General features: G+C 40.6%; 1 protein-coding gene across 1 annotated transcript in view; it reads left to right on the top strand.

The window, feature by feature from the left end:
- The window catches only part of AK5 (adenylate kinase 5), an 83,969-nt gene extending 64,287 nt beyond the window's left edge, over positions 1–19,682 (top strand). The window contains exons 11-14 of the mRNA XM_054286253.1: positions 5,288–5,451; positions 6,442–6,558; positions 10,335–10,496; positions 18,291–19,682. Coding sequence (XP_054142228.1) covers positions 5,288–5,451; positions 6,442–6,558; positions 10,335–10,496; positions 18,291–18,398 — 551 coding nt within the window. The 3' untranslated portion in view covers positions 18,399–19,682. The remainder of the gene's footprint in view (positions 1–5,287; positions 5,452–6,441; positions 6,559–10,334; positions 10,497–18,290) is intronic.
- The last annotated feature ends 501 nt before the right edge of the window (positions 19,683–20,183 follow it).

Raw genomic sequence — 20,183 nt, 5'->3', positions numbered from 1 at the left:
AACTTAAGTAATTATTGCCAGTCGTTAAAAGACAAAAAGAAAAAACCAAACAAAAAAACCTATGTCATCAATTTTAACCACAATGAATGTTGAATGATCTTCTAATTCTTAACTACGGCAATATTCCATATTGCATCCACAGAAGTGTCATGCATAGCACAGTTTCTGGGAGCATTCCCCCTCCCTGGCCTCTGCAGGAGCTTCACAAAACTGTTGGCTTCAGCTGAGGCTGAAAGTAAAACCGGAGGTTCAGGAATCTTTCTGCGCTTTGGATCAGAAACAAACTCCCCGCTGACTTGTAAATGAGGTGTTTAAAGCTTAACTAATGTAACCACTCTGCCCTACTGAATCTTTGTTATATTCTTGCTGATGATCTAAAGCTGGTAATTGCTTAAACTCAGTGTAAGAACGACCAGCTTTTTAGCTGACACTGAAGATATTCTCACCACTCACACCCAAAAGTAGGCATTATCAGCTGTAGGCAGGAGCTTGCACACACACCAAAATTCTAAATATATCACAAAACTCAAACTCTTTATTTGTCCCAGGTATGTCAGACCTTGAATGACACAACCTAATTCAATTTATCATTAATTTAGGCCTGCTTTGAGTGTAAGGTTTAACTAGATGAAGTCCCTTCCATTGTAAATTATGCTACAATACCTGCAATCAGAAAAGCTGAGAATGAACAATACTGATAATTAAACCCCAAATCAGTCCAAACTAACTGTGGATGCTGTGCAAAGCTGATTTCCCTGATTTCCTGTGAAATAAACTTCACATTTTCTTTAAGAAGGATGAAAACTCAGTGATGTCCCAGGATATTGCATCACTCTGCCAACATGCACAACACGTTGTTTTCTAATGAAAATAATTTCTCAGAAAAGAGAAATACAAAGAAAGTGTTGAGGCCTTTTTGTTGTTGTTGTTAAATAATTGTACAATTCCTGTATGGTTTCACTTAGACTGAAATAATTTTTGAACAGCAGATGAGGTGCTATTGAGAAGCCTTCAAATACCATATTTTGAAGTTAAGGCTTATTTTTACTTGTCTATAAAATCCAAGTAGCATTGGTAAAACTGCCAAACTGATCAAGTAGTCCAAAATTTTTGCTTGAATTTAGAGATAGACTGACTGGGGTTATTTTGGTTTCAATTCAGACTTCTGAGGCTCCCTTGTGCAGCTAGATTTCCCCTGTAGGCACTTCTCCCTGATACAGGGATGATGCTCATTATGATAACAAGGTCTTGAAATTGAAACATTTTAAAATAAATAGTGGGACTGTCTTGTAAATCCTATTGCTGGCTTTTTATATAAATACTACTGATATTTTGGTATATAATAAACTTGTAAGATTTAAAATAGAGGCATCTCAGTCTGCCTGCATGGCACTTTTGCTCTGTCAGTGTTTCTGGCAGCAAGGCTGGTCCATGCACTGCTCATATTGTGTGTTCCTGGACCTGCTCATTCACAGCAGCAGTCCCAGCTCCCTCTGCCATCATTCATTCTCTGCTGGTGACGCTGTGCTCTGGGTCAGAGCTGTTCATTTCAGTCACATGCCCAGGCTGCTCAGCCTTCCCACTCCGGGGGACATTGGGGCAGGAGGGAGGAGAGCTGACACCTTTGGTCCAGGGCTGACTGCAGCTGAACACCCTGAAGTGCTGCTTGGGCAGTTGGTTGTTACCACACTCGCTGAGACACTCTTTTTCTCTCCTTGAAGGACTCTCTGTGAAGCATTTCTGCACTCAATAATTTAAAAAGTAACCACCTAAGTCAGCAGTGCTGCCAGAAAGTTATTTACCATGAGATCCCCTCTCACAGGCCGATGAATCAACATAATGGAAGGGAATATTGCTCTAAGGGATTGCATAGACCTTTTAATCTGGCCTTGTCTGCAGAAAAGCAATATAGAGAGCTGCATTTAATTTCTGTGTTAGTCCTCTGGTTCCATATTCTTGCTTACCATTTGTATCAAAAAGCACAAAGGGACACTCAAACAGTTCTGTTTCCAAGAATAACCTCACTGATTAATACAATGTTATTAATTTCTTTACCTGCAATTTTTGGATTTTTATTAAGTTACCAAATGAGCTTTAAAGCAAGGTCCACTGCACTGAGCAATACTAGGAAAATACAAAAGCACGCTAATATTGTAGAACTGCTGGTAGTTCTATATTGTCCTACAGGTCGCATCACACTCCTAGTTCCTCCGGCTGTTTTCTAGGCTTTAGCTTTTTCTCTGCATAACATATATAGAAATCAGAAAACAACATGATTAATCTGAATAACAAGTTATCATGAACCTACAGGTTTTTTTCCCAAGTATACGTAGGCAGATCACAAGATGACAGCATGGAGAAAAAATAACAGTGTTCACAAAGAATCTTACACCTTCACAACAAAAGTGGGGATATATTTTTCTGCTAACAATTGAGCCATTGGGAAAACTCGATTGCCTTTTTCAACGCCTCAAATATTTTCCATATGAAAAACACTGTAACAAGTTGCAGTGAAGTCTTAACTGAAAAAATCTTTTTGCTAGCCTTTGTCATGTTTCATATGCAGCTGTTATTCCAGATAAACTTTCTTCACATTATTTTTTTTCTTTAGAAAAAATGAATAGATTTAAGAAGAATATCCACTAAAAGAACAGGTACAATTTTTGTAGCACCACAAATTCACTGTGAGCTTCATGGCTGCAGGATTAATTTGCTGTTAAAGCTGTTCATGTAACAGTGTTTTAAGTATGTAATCTGAGCAAGAAGGCAACACCTAATTAGTAAGAAAATGCACTGTCACATCTTTTCTCACCTGAATAGCTCTATTCCAGTCACACTAAGGAACTTCAGAGGGAGACAAGGTAATACTTTCATTTCAGACATGTAAATTAATACTAGTGTAAAGGCCAAGTTGTGCTCAGCCCACAATGCTGAACTTCCTGGGGAATTCAGTCTCTTCTCAGATCATGCCAAGCAAGAACTGTGGTCTCTTTCATGGATAAGAAAGCACAAGATTTGATAAAGTGGGTTGTGTGCATTTGTCAAGCAGTGGGATGCTCTGCTACTCATGAGATGAATCTAAATTAATACCAGTGGCCATAAAAACTACCAATTTTAGCACATAACTTAAGCAAATATGTTTTTACTCTTTAAAGAGCTCAGCATGTTTATCTCTGCTTTTTTTGAACTCTTCTATTAAAAAATGACCATTTTAATTAATGTTTTGGAGGAACACTCATTATGGTGTATGTCCTGCATATTGTGCCATTCTGACAGTGTTCTCTTTTAAAATACTAACACACTAAGGTATTAGAAGCACATCAAATTTTCTGAATATTTACCTGCTAAAAACCAAAAAAATGTCCTCGTATTGTTTTTTCTAATAAGAGATTTAGTTAATTTTGTGTATGAGTAGAAATTATGAAACTTCTCATTGGGCTCTGCATTCAGAAGAGAAAGAGTTATATAAGGAAAAGCACACAATAAACTTTATAGCTGGGTTTTTTAATACTGCATATATACACACCAAATAAATAGGATTAAATTACTGCACTGTTAGCATATTCAAGGCCAGGAGACAAAATGTGTAAACAAACTTACTGAGCTAAAAAAGCCCAAAACAGAAATACTATTAATTGCCACTCTGATATTTAAGGGATTCATTACTAGTAATTTGCCTGCAATTTTGTTACATCTGTTTCTTTATAGCTGCTCCTATTTTTTCCTTGTTTTTTTTCAACTAGTGTTTTTAGAAAACAATAATGTTCTTCAGATTATGGCAACAGAAAAACAAGATGCAACCCACATTGGCCAGAAGATAAGCCTGCAACAAAGATAGTTGTAGAAAAATTATAGCACAGGTGTGATTCTCACACCACAGGCTGCTTATTCTCCTTGTGAAGCTGAAGTAAAAGACTGTACATCACAGAACACAAACCCCTTCCTTTGATGCTACTCCTTTGTGACCCAATTTTTAGTCTCAGCTACAGTACTGTAATTTCTCTGAAAATTATATGCTCAGAGCAATTATTTCTTACATTGAATGCAAAGGTAGAAGAAAGTTCAAGTGAGGAAAGTGACAGTGGTAAATCGTTATATTGTGAACCTGTTATTCCTATATTTGTTTGTGGAAGGATAAGGAAACAGGAAAGCCTCATATTTTTTAGCATCTTAAATGCACAGAGCACAGCTGTGTAGCCCTGCCTGCAAGTCTCAGCAGTTGAGAAATAACACAGGTCACCTGCTGAAAAAACCCTACTGAAAAAAGTTTGAGCATTGTCTCCCTCCAAGGCTGTAATTACCTCCTACTGCAGTAGATCTTCTGAACAGATCCATCAGAGGCTGCAGAATTGCTGCTACAGGCAGCGAGGGTTTCTCCACAAACTCCCGGCAGGAATTGGCCTTCCTGCCTGCCATGCCCTGGCACCGCCATGGCGCCTCAGGGCCTCACCCCAGCTGTGCCGGTGGCGCTGAAGGCGCCGCGCTGGGACACCTGGCAAGTGGCTTCCAGAAGGTTCCGTGGGCTGTCCCTCTCTCCAGCCAGGCTGGGGTGGCTTCAATGCCTCAGCAGGAGCATGAAGAGAGAGACCTTCCATACCATGGCCTTCCATCCCATGGCTTCCGTGCCGCGGCCTTGGAGCAGAGGGAGAAGCGGCTGCCTGCATGGAGGAGCTGGGCCAGGCAGCACCTGCAGAGCGGCACAGGCAGAGCTCTGGGCTCTCATCTGGGGGCTGCTGGCTGGCCAAGGGAAGCAGGGGGCTGAAGGAGCCATTCCTGCCAGGAGGACACCCCCAGCATTCCCGGGTCAGTGCCCTTCCCCTCCTGGCGCACTCTCCCACAGCTCCTGTGGGCAGGTGCAGGTGGGCGCTCGTCATTATTCCCCTCACGGGGCTGCAATGAACATTACTTGCTACGATTTGTTGCAGCTGTCAAACTGAATGAGTGCAGAGTGAAATACCCTTTTCCACAGGCTGGTTCATGGTTTTCCTTTACATGCTAATGGTGTTTTAGGAACAGGTTCTCCTCTGTTAGAGATTTCACACTGTTGTGACTCCTTCAACTTCAACACATTTTTCAGTCAGCACTGTAGCTGTATCCGAAGGGTACACTGAAGCTGTATCATATGTATATGACTTGTTCTACTGTAGACAATTTCTCTACAAAAAAAAATTAAAAATTTCAAAACAGCCAGTGTCATCAAATTCCTCCCATTTTCTTGGTGGGTACAGTTTGAAAATTGTGAGATCTTTGTTCTTTTCTAATTCTAGGTATTTTTTCCCTCACATAGGTGGGCCTGGCTCTGGCAAAGGTAGCCAATGTGAACAGTTAGCCAAGAAATACGGATTTACTCACCTGTCCACTAGTGACCTTCTCCAAAATGAATTATTGTCATTATCAGAGAGAAGTAAATTGATCAAAGACATTGTGGAATGTGGTGAACCTGTGCCTGGCGTGAGTGATGGTTTTATTTGGGGTTCTAATGGTTAAACAAAGGCAGTGGTAGGTGTATTGTCTAAACCAGTGAAATAGATACTGGAGCTGATGGTTCCCATTTCAGTAAAATTAATCTGTAACCTCAGGGAGACATTTCCTCTTTGCCAAATCCGTGGCACTTGTTTCCCTTTTCAGTGCCAGTATTTCTTTATGTTTCACATAGGCAATAAATCAGACATGAAATAGAGTGAGACAGATGCATTGCAAAATGTAAGTGTAAGTACAGGAAACAGAAACTTTATGTCCTTTTTATAGCGTTACATTTCAGATTCAGAGCTGGTCCTCCTGGCAGCTCTTTTAAATTACAGTACCTGCAGCAGTTCCCTGCAGAGCTGGCTGACATCCCAGAGTAGCTGGACTGCAGCTTAATGGAGATTGTGAAGGCAGAGGGTGTTGTTCTCAGCTGGACCTGGCTTTCACATGGCAGGTCCACAGTCCCAACTCTTGGTGGGTATTCAGCAACTGCAGCTAGGTCAGAGGATGTGTTTGTTAATGAAAGATACTGGGAAATTTTGCTCAGGGGAAACTAAAAGCTGTGCTCAGGCTTGATTTTGATTGCTTTGCTCTTCAGTGTGTTTGGTCAGATGGGGTCACTTTCCATGTAATGTAATTACACCAGTGACATAGCAAAATGTAATCAGATTGGAAAATGCTGCAGCGGTACTCTAGAGTTTCACAGGTATTAACATTCATTTTGAAACTATGAAATATTCTGACCTATCTGGAAGGTATTTTGGGAAATCTTGGGTGGATTGCAACATCAGATTTGTGTGGCATAGCCGGTCCTGAGAGAATAAAAAGCAGGGTGCCCTGCTGCCTGCAGGACAAGAAAAACACCTGCATTCACAGAGCCGTTGTCAAGGGTGTAGGACTAAAGCCAGTGCAACAAACAAAGGTATCAATCTTTCTTTTTAATTAACCAACTAATTCCCTCTCTTTCCTATACAGGGTATTGTTCTGGAGCTACTGAAGGAAGCCATGGTTTCCAAGCTAGGGGACACAAAAGGATTTCTGATTGATGGGTATCCCCAAGAGTTGAAAGATGCAGAAGAGTTTGAGAGCAAGGTGACCATACGACTGTAATGCTGCTGTAACTCCTGCAATTCTGGTGCTGCTTCAGTCCCTCTCTTCAGCTGATTGCAGCAGGGACGTGTAAAAAGCCAATCCAGGAGAGCTGTGCTGCTGATCACTGAAATTTTGGCACCCCATCAGTGTAGCAAATTTAACTGTTGCCCTTACCTACAAGGAATGTAGGATACAAAGAGAAGTAGAAGCTGGTTTTATCTAAATTTAATGTAAACCTGAAACATTTGGGGGAAACATCATTTTAGAACCAGTTTTCTGGTTCTAGTGGATAGTGCTCTACTTCTGATGAAAATCTGATGCACAATCATAAAAGTATGTATCTTCACAGTTAATATTTATTACCAGTAAGCCAGCTCTGCTAAAGCTTGCTGTCACTTGCAGCAGCCAAACCCAGATTTAATTTTTGTGGTGAGTAACAGGTGGCACAGCCATAAAAAGAGCGTTCTGCAAGTGCCTGCGTGGCAGCTCCGAGAGCTCTCGATTTCCCCAGTATGTGCTGAGACCTCGTGAGAAGCCTCAGCCGTGCATTTCTCAGCCTGCAGGAAATACTCTGTCTGAGCCTGTGAATGAATCTGCCAGGGCTTGGGAGAAAAGAAGTGGTGAATTAGGGATAATGGTTAGTATATGTTACATCATATTACACTCCAAAAATGTCCTAAACAAGTTTATAAGGTAATAAAACTTTATTACCTTATAAAACAGTGAATCCCCTCTTTTCTCACTGAGCCTTTAGCTGCTTTATTTATTTAGCTGATTACCATAAAAGCCTAGCAAGATTTAGGCATCTGAAACCAGACAAAGTAATGAGCAATGAGATTTGCCATAGAAGTCATTCACAGAAATGTTGACTTACTAGTCCCTTTAATAAAATGCTGTAGACTATTAAAAAGATGCTGGAGATTTCTCTCGTTTTGTGTCTAAGGAGGAACTATTTCAGCAGTGCTGTTTCTCTGGCAGGCATACATGTTGGTGTCCTGTGGACACTCCTCTATATTATGAAGTGGGGTTTAGAGATTGGGGTGTCCTGCACTGGGGTATTGCAGGCAAGTAAGTCCTAATGCATCCCAGGCTGAAGATCCTGGACTGCATTTGGCATTTGGAGTAAAAGACAAGGACTTCAAGTGACTGTTTTGAATGTGCTAAGTCCCCCCTGTTGTGCCTTGTATCCACTTTCCAGAGGCTGGCTGTGAGCTGCTCTGTAAAACTGTGAAGTTTTTTACAATGAGTCGTTTTAGAGATAATGCTTTGCAGTTCTTTCCAAAGGGTGATGAGAAGTTCTTAAGTCATAACTGAATGAAAAGAGGCGCACATCAGGCCTTAGTAATTATTGGCAGCAAAGTACAGATGAATAGTGCTACATATCTACATTATATGTGAAAAGCTTTATAATTGTTAACAAAGACCTGTTCTATTTAGAAGACATCAAGAATAATACTTGTGTTTCAGAGCTTGACTCATAAACAGAATGAGCTATGTAGAAACAGCTGATTCTCCAGCCAGTTTTACCCAATTACCTCCTATGATGCAATTGTATTTTTACCCAGCCATAATTCTGCAGAAGCACAAAACTCTGTTCCCTCCTCAGTCTTTCTACAAAATGAAAAAACATTTTAAAATTATACATTCCACAATGCTAGGTGAGAAGTACCCAGTGAGACAGAGTAAAACCCAAAAAACATCAGACTTGTTTGGTATGTATTATTTAAGCTAAATTGAGTCAGGAAAATCATAATTTTTTAAAAAGTGGCAAAAATTGGTGTGATGCCGGATAAGGGCATTAGTTTCACTCTTTGTGGGTTTGTTTGGAAGAAAGATATTTCTGTAATGGTTTGAATTCCAGATAGCAATACGGAAACTTCTAAGAAAACCATGTACATTTTTCAAAAGCAAATCAGACTGAGTGTATCAAGCAAGAAGCTATTATCTGATCCTATCAGTCAGTAGAGTCTTTCATATCCTCCTTGTAAGGTGACAATCCAACTGATAAAAGGAATTATTTCCCATTTATTCTATTATAATTTAGAACAGACCAGGGAATTCCTCATGTAAAACTGGGAGGAAATAACTTCTCACCATCCTAATCCAGTTATACAAAAAGGGCATTTGTTTAAATCATTGATTAAGCCCACATCTTTTTTTTTTTTTTAATTCTTTATGTCTCTTGCACTATTAAAACTGCCTTTTTGGCTTTTTTAATCCCCAAACCCAGTGCTGCTACAGCTAATTGCATTAATGTTTTCTGTGTGGAAAAAATGGGTAGATAAAAGCCTGTCATTGAACTATCTGACATAATCCCTTGCCTTCAGCTTCTCCTAGAAAGTCATTAAGGGTAGTAGAAAGGTCAACACAATCCAGACATCCTCAGTCAAATGCAGAAGCCCTGACATGAATATTTACCTTTAGAGTATTTCTTCCTTTGGGGGCTGTCAACAAAGATAACAATGACAATTTCCATATATCAGTCATTTAGACTTCCTTTACTGTAGCCATGGTAAAAATATGATTTTGTAATTGTCACTAGTGTGAAGTAATCTTTTGCCAAAACTTCTCACTTTTTCCTAAAAAAGTGTTTTCCAGATCCCTGCTGGAGAGGGAAGGAATGAGAAAAAGACTGAGCATGTCATTGAAGGATTAAATACATAATTGCATGGAAAAATAAACTTATTTTCCTCACTGATCCTGTAACACCTTTCTTTTGCTTGAGACAGTGGAATTTATGGCTTTGGACTCAGCCCAGCAGGTTTTGCTCATACAAAATCTTGTGTCAGAGAGTTCTGTGCCTGAGCAGGGTGCGTGACAGTGCATTCCAGGATTTATGCTAAATGACATACATATTTTTGAGTATTTCAGGGAGAGAATGATGAGGATTTGTGTTTAGAACTTTTGGCTCTCTCCTGAAATACCATAAAGAACATTTTGCTCCTTCTTGCCATTTCTTTTTTCCCCATAATATACTGCAATGTCTATGATCAAATGTAGAAAGAGGCGATTATTTATGACCTTTTCCAGGCCTAAGAATCAAAATAAATAAATCTGTATTTATTTTTATTAGAGTAAAGGACAGACTCTCCCTCATGACTACTTTGGCACTGGCCAAACAACATTAAATGACCAGCTTCCCACAGAATTTGGGAATTACTTGCCAATTTGAAAATGCAGAGAAATGTATCACATCCCTCCTTTGCAGCATGGGGAGGAATGGTGTGGGTACACTGCAAACAAGGACATAAAATACTGTGTGACATAAAGTAATCCACAGGATGTATTCCTGTGAATATTTGATGGTGTCCCTGAGCCTGTTGTTACTCATTTCCATCTCAAGTGGGTACACTTTTATGTGAACATTTCCTGCTACTGCATCTTGAAATACTTAGCTAAGTTTACCACTCCCTTTTCACACATTGAACAACAAAAAGGCTACAAATATAACTGAGTCAAGTGTTGCATAAGTCCTGTACTGTTTGCATCCAGCAAATAATGAGCTGACACTCTTGAGTCCAAGTAGGCAGAATTTGTCAGATCCCATCTCTTTGTGTCTCTGTGTAGAGCCCAGGCAAGCACAGCCTTGCTTGCTCCTCAGTGCTGGCATCCCTTAGTGCTGCCACAGTGAGGGGTGGTTGTTGATAAGCATCATTTCCCCATAGACAAATACTATTTGCTCACAAATTCCTTGGTGACTGTTTTGGTGTTTTCCAAACAAAATCTCTTTTGCTGGGCCAGTGCTTTGAATGTTTGTTGTTTTCCTTGGTCTCTAGATTGGGGAGCCAAAGCTTGTGCTCTGCCTGGACTGTTCTGCAGAAACCATGAGCAGCCAGAGCTCTGAGAACACTGAAACCACTGAGGACAGGATTGAAAGCTACTACCAAGCATCAAATCCTCTGATTGCATACTATGAAAGCAGGACACAGTTATGCAAGGTAAATACTTGACTTTTTAAATTAAATTATTGCTTTTTACTTCAACTGTATTAGCAGTGTTTGGAAAACACTGACATGTCACCATTTATGAACTGTTCCCACACTTTTCAGTTGTTCTCATTTTATAATTCCCTGGTTTGTTTGCAACTTCTGCAGACTTCTGAGTTCCACAGTACAGTTTGAAAGAATAAAATCCCAGATTTATCCTTAGTCAGAGAACATATCCTGAATCAATAACTCATCTGTGTAGAATCACTTATTTAAAATAAATTCTAGAAAGCTTTTCTTCAAGTATGAGGATGTATTACTATATAAGGGCTTTCAGAATTAGGATGAAAGATTATGTTAATCCAAAGCCCTTTAGTAAAATTTTCAAAACTGACAGTGTATATCCGGAAATAAAACAGACCTTCATACAAGAGAGATCTTTCTGCTGGAATAAATAACATAGTTATATTAATTTCAATGAATTGCCTCAGTTTGCACCTGCTCAGGATGTGATATTTTAAGCATTCTTTTTATTCTATAATCAATACTTCAAGAGAAGCAAGAAAAAGTGCACTTAGCTGGCACATCTGCAGACTCATTTACATAGGATTTTGGGTTTTTTCTTTCTTTGTTTCTCTGCTGTGTCATGGCAAACTGTCCCTGAGTTCAGCTACAGAAAGATCTAGTCCTACTGCTCTGTCCTGTCCTACTGCTCTGTCCTGTCCTAAAAGAGAGAGAATCCAATAACAGTTTCTGGAAATATTATGGGATCAATTTTTTCTAAGGGCTGTAGCAAACATGAAAATAACCTGCCCCAAAATTTTCTCCTTTGCAAAGTTCCCAAAAGAGGAATGTGCAGCAAATTTATGCACCAATATCCTGACCTGAGGACAGGGTAAATGACACAATGCTGAGAAAAATGATACTCCAAGGAAGAGTTCTGATTTGTGGCCTTTCCTTACCCCAACAGTAAATGCACATAAGACAAAGACTAAGTATCAGAAAAAAATTCCTGCTTACTTTTAATCTTTAGGTTTACAAAGGATTATGTGGTTTATTTGTTTTTTCTTTGAGAAGCTATCTTGCCAAAATTGCAAGGATGTGCTAAGAACTCAGTACAATACACAATACAGCAACACAGCACAATGCCAAGGAAAACAGAGCTCTCTGTCTCACTATCCTATTCCAGGGAGCTGTGCCTACCACAGTGTTTCCCTTTCTGAAGCATCAGGGAAGTGACAGCCCCAAAATAATACTTTTACACAGAGTTTGCAGTCATGGTCTGCCTCATTTCACATGACATGCACTTTCTTTGCCCTTTCTTAATGCTTCTGCTGCGAGTTCCTGCTCTGTCCCCTACATAATGGCAAAGCATGCAGTCCTTTCTTGAAAGTTGGTAGCTCATTAGCTCCTCAAGGAACCTGCCAAATCTGTGGGTCACAGCTGGATATGTGGTTTGTCCTTGTAGCATTAGTTTTGGGGAAGCTGATATTGTGTGTTTGCATATTAGAAAATACCTGTGCTTTGCTGTGTCTACACTGCTTTTACTCACAGTGTCTGTACATTGTCTGAACTTGCTTCTGGTGAATGTGGTATTTACCATATATCCATCTTCCAGGTGGAACCATTGAGTATGAGTGCTCTGTAAAATCAGCTTTATAAACATTATTGTGGAAAATATCTTTTAAAACTATTTTAGTGGTGAATACATTTAAGCCGCATGTGTTGAAGAAAGCAGAGTCAAGGGGAAGTTTGCAATTCCCAGGGCATGGGGTTGGTTTCTTATTTATAGAAACAGATTTTACACCCAGCCAAGCATTGACATTAGCAGCCACTGGGTGTTCTCTGAATGATGAAAGGAAGTTCAGGTGGAAAGAAGAAAAACTAATAATAATAACTTCTGATCAAATATATAAAATATAACTTCTGACTGCTTTTTTTTTTTTTTTTTTTTTGGTGCAGGCTAGGCTAAAATAGTCTTTGTTTGTTTTTTTAAATTTGTAATATCATGCACACGGAAGCCTGAGACTTTACCTAGAGGCAGTCTAACATGTTTAATATTTTTCTTTCCCATTTTAATTAAAACATCACATATTTTCAGCGCTGGGGATTTGTTCATTCCTAAGTGAGTTTATCACTCTCCAACTCTGACCAAAGCTGGCTGAAGATGTTAGTGCTGCCATGGAGATGCTGCTGCCTCTATAACTCTGTTTCCTGAGAGAACTGTGTGTGTTTCCTATCCATTTCAGACAAAGTCACCAGTTAATTTACCAATGTTGATATGAAAACCCCTTCAAATAAATTCTCATCTTCATTCCTGGATTTATTTTAAATTGCCCATGGGCCTCATGTAACCACAGATCAGAGGTTAGTGTACTCTTTTCCTTAGGCAAAGCTGGTGGGATCCAAGAGCTCCAGGGAAGCAATGCCTTCATGAAAGTGTTATTTGGCGACCTAGGTCAGTCTGTGATCCCAGGATAAGCAATGGCCAAAGCATCTGAAGAGAAGCTGTTTAAGAGAGGAAGAGAAGAAGAGTCTTAAAGAATCTTTGATTCCTGCCTAGGTTTGGTTTTTCAACAGAAGCAGCTCTTCAGTGAAAGGCCCACGTGAGCTTTATGTCCCTTGGGATTGCAGCAATGCACTTTCCTAAGCATGCAGAGGAGTGGGTGTTGAGATTCTAGAGGAATATTGGAGTCTAAATCCTGCTAACTTTCTACAAAGATTTGGCATTAACCTTTTCTAGCCAGCTTACTGCAGTGTGTGGCTATGGACCACTAAATTCTGGGTATTAATTGTGTAAGTGATCATGTTTTATAGGGCTTGACTATAGCACCCAGCTCCACCTGGCCACAGAAAAGAAAATCAGAAATAGATTTGTGCAACAAGAAAATGGGGTTGGCATATTGGTGTAACTTAATATCTCCAGTTTAAAATCTAAATTTAGGACTGGACAAAATTTCCCACAGACTGGGAACAGCACATGACAACAGTGGATGTATTTAACTTGTCCTATCCACTCCAAAGGTTTTCAGGCTGATTAAATATGCAAATGTAAAATTCAGTCCTGGGCAGAAGGCCAGCAAAAGGTCTGGTGTGGGAATTAGATGTTGGCTGTGCACTCAGCAGAGGAGGAACTGATTTGTCACACCACATCAAGGTGTGGTGAGAGTACAGTGTCAAAGGAGCTTTCTTATTCTGTGCACTGGAACACAGAGTAAAAAATGCTTTACTCCATTTGAAACAGGCTTTAAGGCATGGTTGGATGGAGTCTGACAAACACAGTGCAGACAGAAAAACTCAGCTCTGACCTGGCTTGCTCTGCACTCATTGGGAATTCTCTCCCTGCTTTACTTGCACAGAAGAGACAAAGGTATATGGTTGTAACAGCATTCCCACTTTAATCCTCCAGGATTTTAGAACTTTCCCCAACCTTGAGTGATTGTGCATAGGTGCCTTCATAACTAATTAATATGATATGTGGAACTGGAACATTTTTCCATTCTGCTGACCTCTGAACAAGAACAGTGAACTGGTGAAGCTGACAAAATATCGGGATTGTGTTGGAAATTTCCTTTTAGCCAAGATTCCCTCTTTGTGTTTCTGCTCAGCACTGGAGGCTTGAGGCATGCACGGACAGAGGGTGAAGGCTGGGGGTGCAGATGAAACACCTGTAAACCTGACAGGAATAAAGAACAGCAATCCTTCCAGCAGCCTGCTGAGATGAAGAACTGTGTACATATTTGCAAGGGAAGATGAACTGACTGAAGAATGAAGGGCAAAGGCAACAGTGTCCTCACTTTTCTGCTGAGGCATTCAGTTTCTAAATTGTGTTCTGGAAGGTAAAGTAGTTGAGACTAACACGTTAGAAATTTTTCAATTTTTTTTACATTCATGTTTTGGGGACTTAATATCCCATTATTTCTTTTGTAGCCAGTTGCAGAACACCCACCTAAGGAGCTGCACATAGCTGCTTTTCATTAAAGACCTTGTACTGGAGATGCAAGGGCTGAAAGCACTGCTCTCTGAAACACTGCCTGCAAGCTGCCTGCTTCTGTGGGGATCAGGTGCTTCAGATAAATGGCATTAAATGAAATGAAACAAAATGCATTATAGTAGTAGTGAGCAGGTAGACACTGTTGGTTTTAAATCTATTTCTCAGTGAGTTCCAAGGCACCTGGACAGAAAAGTGCATCTGAAAATTTAGTAGACACCTACTTGTGTTTTGACATGGCAAAATGTAAATCCCTTTGAATATATGGCTCTCTCTCAACTGAGAAGAAAAGGAGGGGGGGAAAAGATTGTTTTTAATATCTGACTCATCCTTTAAAGCTTTTTTGAAGTGACAGTATGTAGGAGGGTAGTAAGTAAAAGAGAAGAGCAATGCCTTGGTAGTCAAGCAAGACAGCCCTGATCCTACCTAAGCTAACATAAGACACCTGGTAGGTGTCTTACATACAAGTTTCCTGTTCAAAGTCTGAGGAAAAGGGCATGATTATAACAAATAAGCCAAGCAGGGCAGAGCAGAGGATTAAGGGTGCCCAAAAACTTTGACTCTTTCAGATCACATGCTATGAAAGTTTAGCCTACAAAATCCAACAGGAGTTTGTTTTTTCTGTGCTTATTTCCTTTCATTATTTTTTTTCTCAGTGCTGTTCTACTATTTCTTTCTAAAACCACTTGCAGTCACATTTTCCATAACCATTATCATAGAACATGTGACCATCCACCCTCTCCCCGTTTTCCACTTGTGAGCCTTCCCTGGCTGATGCCATTCTGAGTGCCTGTGGGGAGGGGCGACCTCCCCCTTTCCAGGAGGGGTAATCAATGGTAATAATGAGAGCAGTTATGTGGTTTATTTCCATCTTTTGAAAAGTTCTCAGAGATCCATTAACCCCGATAGATAAGGATGTGGGGAACAAAGGCACAAATTATTCTCTATTCCCCCCTTGGTGTTTTGTGGCCCATTAGATGAGAAACTGATCTAGAAAGATCCATCAGAAGCATTAGCAGGGGATCATGGATAAAACAGCAGAAAATGCATGTCTAATATGAATAGGTCTGGGGCAGTGTGTTGCAATCCATTGCTGTGAGAACCAGGTGCAGCACACTCTCAGAGAGATTTTCTAACACACTCTAGTGACACATAAATGTTAGTGACAACACAGCTGAGCTTGACTGACCTTCAGTAAGAGGCTTCTAAGTACTGAGTTCATTCCAGAGTCTGTTCTCAGCCACCCTCTCTACAGACACTCAGGTTCTCCTCAGTGGCAGTATATATTTAGAGCTCTAAATTTCAAAACCTACAAAAAGGTAGATTTGTTGACAGAAAACTTAATTGGTTTATTTTAATGACAAAAGGAGCAATATTGTACTATAGGGATGGTTACTCCAGTAGTTTTTCATATGAGCTCATTAAATTTCTCTGTATTGGAAGTTACCAAAGGCCATAGCTGCATTTCAAAACTGTGGAAAACTGTATATGGATCTTGTTTTATGAGAAGTCAGCCTTAAATAGCCTTGAAAACACATCTAATTTATGAAGTTTGTTAGAATCTGAGGAAGAGAAATTCACAGTTTTTTCTCTGGAGCCGCTGAGAGTGTTGTTGAATTACTGTAGTACTAGATGTGAATTATTGGCACATTAAGTTAGTTTTGTGCCACAATGTTTAGTTAGTTTTATGAATTGGGCCTTTGTTATTTAGGAGGCCAGCATGGGAAGCACTGGGGCTGTCATTAGTCAGGCCCATCCATATTTTATTGTGCTGCTAGGAAGCCAGCATTCCAGCCCATCATAAAGAGTGGTGTTTCCATGCTTACGGAACTAATTCTTCATCACAACTCCCTAGATGTAGACATGAGTAGCAGTCCCAGTTCTAAAGAGGTCACCAAAAAGCCAGTGGCAATCAGCTGTGTTTGTAAGATTAGATCAGTTAGACAGTGCAGAAGTACTTATGAAATAAAAAGATAATAATAATACATATTAAGATGAAAGCTTTGAAGTGGCTCTGGCCTTGCCCCTGCATGCAGTATATTTCCTGTGGGATAGCCATATGAAAATAGTTGTCTTGGCAGTTGAGACAGGCCAAACAAGGTGTTTGATAGCTGCTGAGATGGGAGTTGCTGGTTTTGTTTTAACTGGAGAAGGCAGACATTTGGTTCAGAATGGTTCATGACCCCCATTTTCTCTTTGCTGCTAGTAAGTACCCCCCACTTCTAAACACTTCTGAAAGATGTGCAGCAGCAGCAGCACCAGCAGCACCAGTGAAAGGCAGTGAGGGGGCCAAGGGAGGTGGCCAGGGCACTGAGCACAGCTCAGCTCACACTGTCACACACCCCGGCAGTGGGCCCAAGGGACAGACCCAGGCAGGCAGGGCTCCTGAAGGCTGGCCTGGCTGGGTACCCAGTGCTGGAGCTCTGGCTGGTGAGATGTGCCAGCACTTCCCACAGGGACTGAACTTCTCAGCATCTGCAGGTGCCACCAGGAGTGAAAGCCAAGCTCTGGAGAGTGCCTGCAGTCCCTGCTGGAGCTCTGCAGGGAGCAGCTGCTGACTCCCACACAAAACTCAGCACCGAGGGACTTGGATGTACATGGACTGCAGTCAGCTGTACAGGAGCTGGCTGCAAGACAACATCATATCTGAGCAGAATTTCTTGGCCTATTTAAAAATACATTTATTTGAACATGAAACTCCCTTAATTCTCCTGCAGACCAGAGATGGCAGAAAGTATTATAGGCACAGACATCCCCTTCAAACACTACAATTTTCTGGCTTTCTAGTCAGCAACTTGGAGATGAAAATGCAGCAATTCAGGAAAAGATCCTTTCACAAAGTTGACATGGATCCATTTAATATTGTGCAAGCTTCATGTCATGCATGAATGAAAGACTAAGCATGGAGAAGCAGAGAAGTATCTTGCTTTTGTGTAAAGACCAGATATCAGAAGGCATTTGAGGAAAGGAATAATCAGCAGAAGCATCTGCATGGAGTACACAGCCATTGTGAAAGCTGCTTCTGTCACTGCTGTGAGGGCTGAAGACAGCTCTCCTTCCTCAGGTGGCACAGCATGGGATGGACATGAAACTCCTTGCTCAGAACAGCTCAGTTCTGCCTCACGTTTTCCAGGGAACACAGACAAGTATTACTGGCTGCAAGTACCATTCCTCTCTGCTGAAATGCAGCTCTCTCATCTTCAGCACAGGAGTGTAAATTCATCTTGTTTTTGTGAAGTACAGTAATGAAAAAGAGCTTGGTCAGTTAACTGAATCTTTGGGATGCTCAAGAAAAAATTTGCTTCAATGAAAGTTGAGTTCTTATACCACAAAAGCAATGCCCTTATAAAAGACAGGGGAAAAGGATGTCATAAAACCAGAACCAGTTCACCGAATACAAATGCACTGGAATTCATTGATTTGCTAAGTTACTGTGGAGTGGCCAAAACCCAGAGTGCTGTGCAGCCCTTCAGAAGGACCTCACCAGGTTGGAGTGATGGGCAGAGAGCCCTTGCCATCTGTTCTGCATCAGGTGTAACTTCAATTTAAAACATGAGTACCTAAAGCTCCCTCACTTGACTGATGTACTTTGCTACAGACAATCCAGCCTGCAGAACCACCTTCTCAGAATGCTGAGAAATCTGTGGAAACAAAATGAGTAATCTGGTTTATTAAGCTGCTCCTCTACATTAGAATGCTTCTACCATGAAGCAGAACAACTTCATTTTATATTAGACCAGTTTTTTACTGCAGTATTTAGATTCTGAGATAACTCTATGTAACTTAATCAAAACTGGTTTTTTTGTGCTTCACAGGTTGATGCAGAAGGAACACAGGAGGATGTTTTCCTGGAAATCTGCAAGACAATTGACTCGTTTCTGAAAAAGGAAGAGGCAGCATTTTTTTCACCAGAAATGCAGTAATGGTGTGTGAGGTGTGTACCCAGCCTTGCCCACGTGCACCCCACAGCCATGATTTGCTGGTCAAAGCAGAGCTGCTTCCTTGAGAGGTATCTGGAATTTGTGCACGCGGCATGTTACCCTAGATGAAATCTTAGTTCTGAGAGTACACCCAACAGAAAGTGGTCTGATTGCTAAGCCCACTCTGAGAACTGTATTTTGATTTCTTGGGTGTTTGCTCTTCATGGGTTAAAAGCAGCAAGGTGAGCAGCAGCTCTGGTTTTGTGTTTCATGGTCACACACATTCCATGGGAAAGGGGGCAGTGCCTGGCCAGCAGGGAGCTCCCCACCCACCCCAGTCACTGTCCAGCAGACTGACAGTAGGGTTATTGCACACAAGTTTCCCATTGATTATTATTTTTTTATTAACAGTATTAATTTTTGTGGTATCACTTAGCTTGTTCATGGGCTTTAGTGCCTGAAACCTGTTCTCTGTACCATGCAGCTCTAAGGGAGCTGGAATTACTCAAGCTACAAGTTAAAATAACCTTTTCATACATGCCCAGAACACTGTTGCAAGGAGAAAAATTCACTGAAGATACAGTTGAATGTTGTGGAAGTCTGTCAACCCATTATTGGGAAGCAGACACCAGTTTTGAGACAGTCTTGTCTTCTGCTGGGAATGTTATGATTTTGTAACTGACTTCCCAGTTTTGTGAGCTGAGAATGATTATTGTATTGTATAGTTAAATGTGCAGTCCAGTAATGATCCATATTAACAGCACTCATGCTATAGCTATAAAAGTCCATATGTAAAGTTGGTTATGAGCCAGAACATCTCATGTCATCTCTAAATTTCACTTTGGAAGTATTTCAAATGCAAAATTCAGATCATCATCTGTTGTCTTGTACTGGCATTGCCAAAACTTGGGAAGGTGTGGTGGGGTGGGAAACCAAAAAAAATAGGAAAATGTCAGGGATTATTTAATTCATATTGCTTGCACCTTTAGTAAGCCATTTATCTGTAATCTGCAAAAAAGTCTGTAAAAGTGCTATTGTATTTCTGTTAGGTTAACTAAAATATTGTGGAGTTTCTTTGGTAATACTGACAGCTAAATAAAAGCTTGTTTGACATTGCTGTAAAGTAACTGCATCCTCTTACTGGAACTACTGGATGAATTTACAGTGAAAGTGGGTTGCATGATTGCTTGTGCTGTCAAAGGTGTACTTTATGCAGCAGATTTGCATTTTTAAAGTTACCTTTCTTGTAATGAAGACATAATACAAATAAAACATGTACAAAAATGAGGAGTAATGATTTCTGTTACAGTATATGTGGGTTTAATCCTTTTCAAAGCACAGTACATGACTTGAAAATATAGCTCAAATCAGCATGCTTACAGAGTATATCCTTTTTCCAACCAGGGCAGATTCTTCTGTTTCCTTTTCTTCCTTAGCATTTGCCCTGTAGATGCCAATTCAATTATTTTTTAGGGTCTGTTTTACGTTTTGTTCTTATCCTTCACATCATGGATGTTCCTTCTTTCCTGGGTGCTTCTATAGCCTACATTTACCTCTGGTGCTCTGGAAGTGCTTCTCCAGCTCCAGCCAGTGCCATTGAGCAGCAGCAGGGCCTGCAGTACCACAGCAGCTCCCCAGGGCAGCTCTGCCCACGCCAGCCCCGTGCACCAGCAGCTGCCGCTGCTGCTTTTTAAAAGTAGAACACTGCAGTTACCACAAAGTTGCAAATTCATCTGGGTAGGTTTTCTGGAGTATTTTCTATGATATTTAATTACAGTAGAAGTTATA

This window comes from Melozone crissalis, unplaced genomic scaffold (genome assembly GCF_028551555.1).
Source record: "Melozone crissalis strain CALT ecotype California unplaced genomic scaffold, PUWL_Pcris_2 ptg000045l_1, whole genome shotgun sequence".
NCBI classification, from domain to species: domain Eukaryota; kingdom Metazoa; phylum Chordata; class Aves; order Passeriformes; family Passerellidae; genus Melozone; species Melozone crissalis.
Note: the sequence above shows the minus strand (reverse complement) of the source record. Positions and strands in the feature narration are given on the sequence as shown.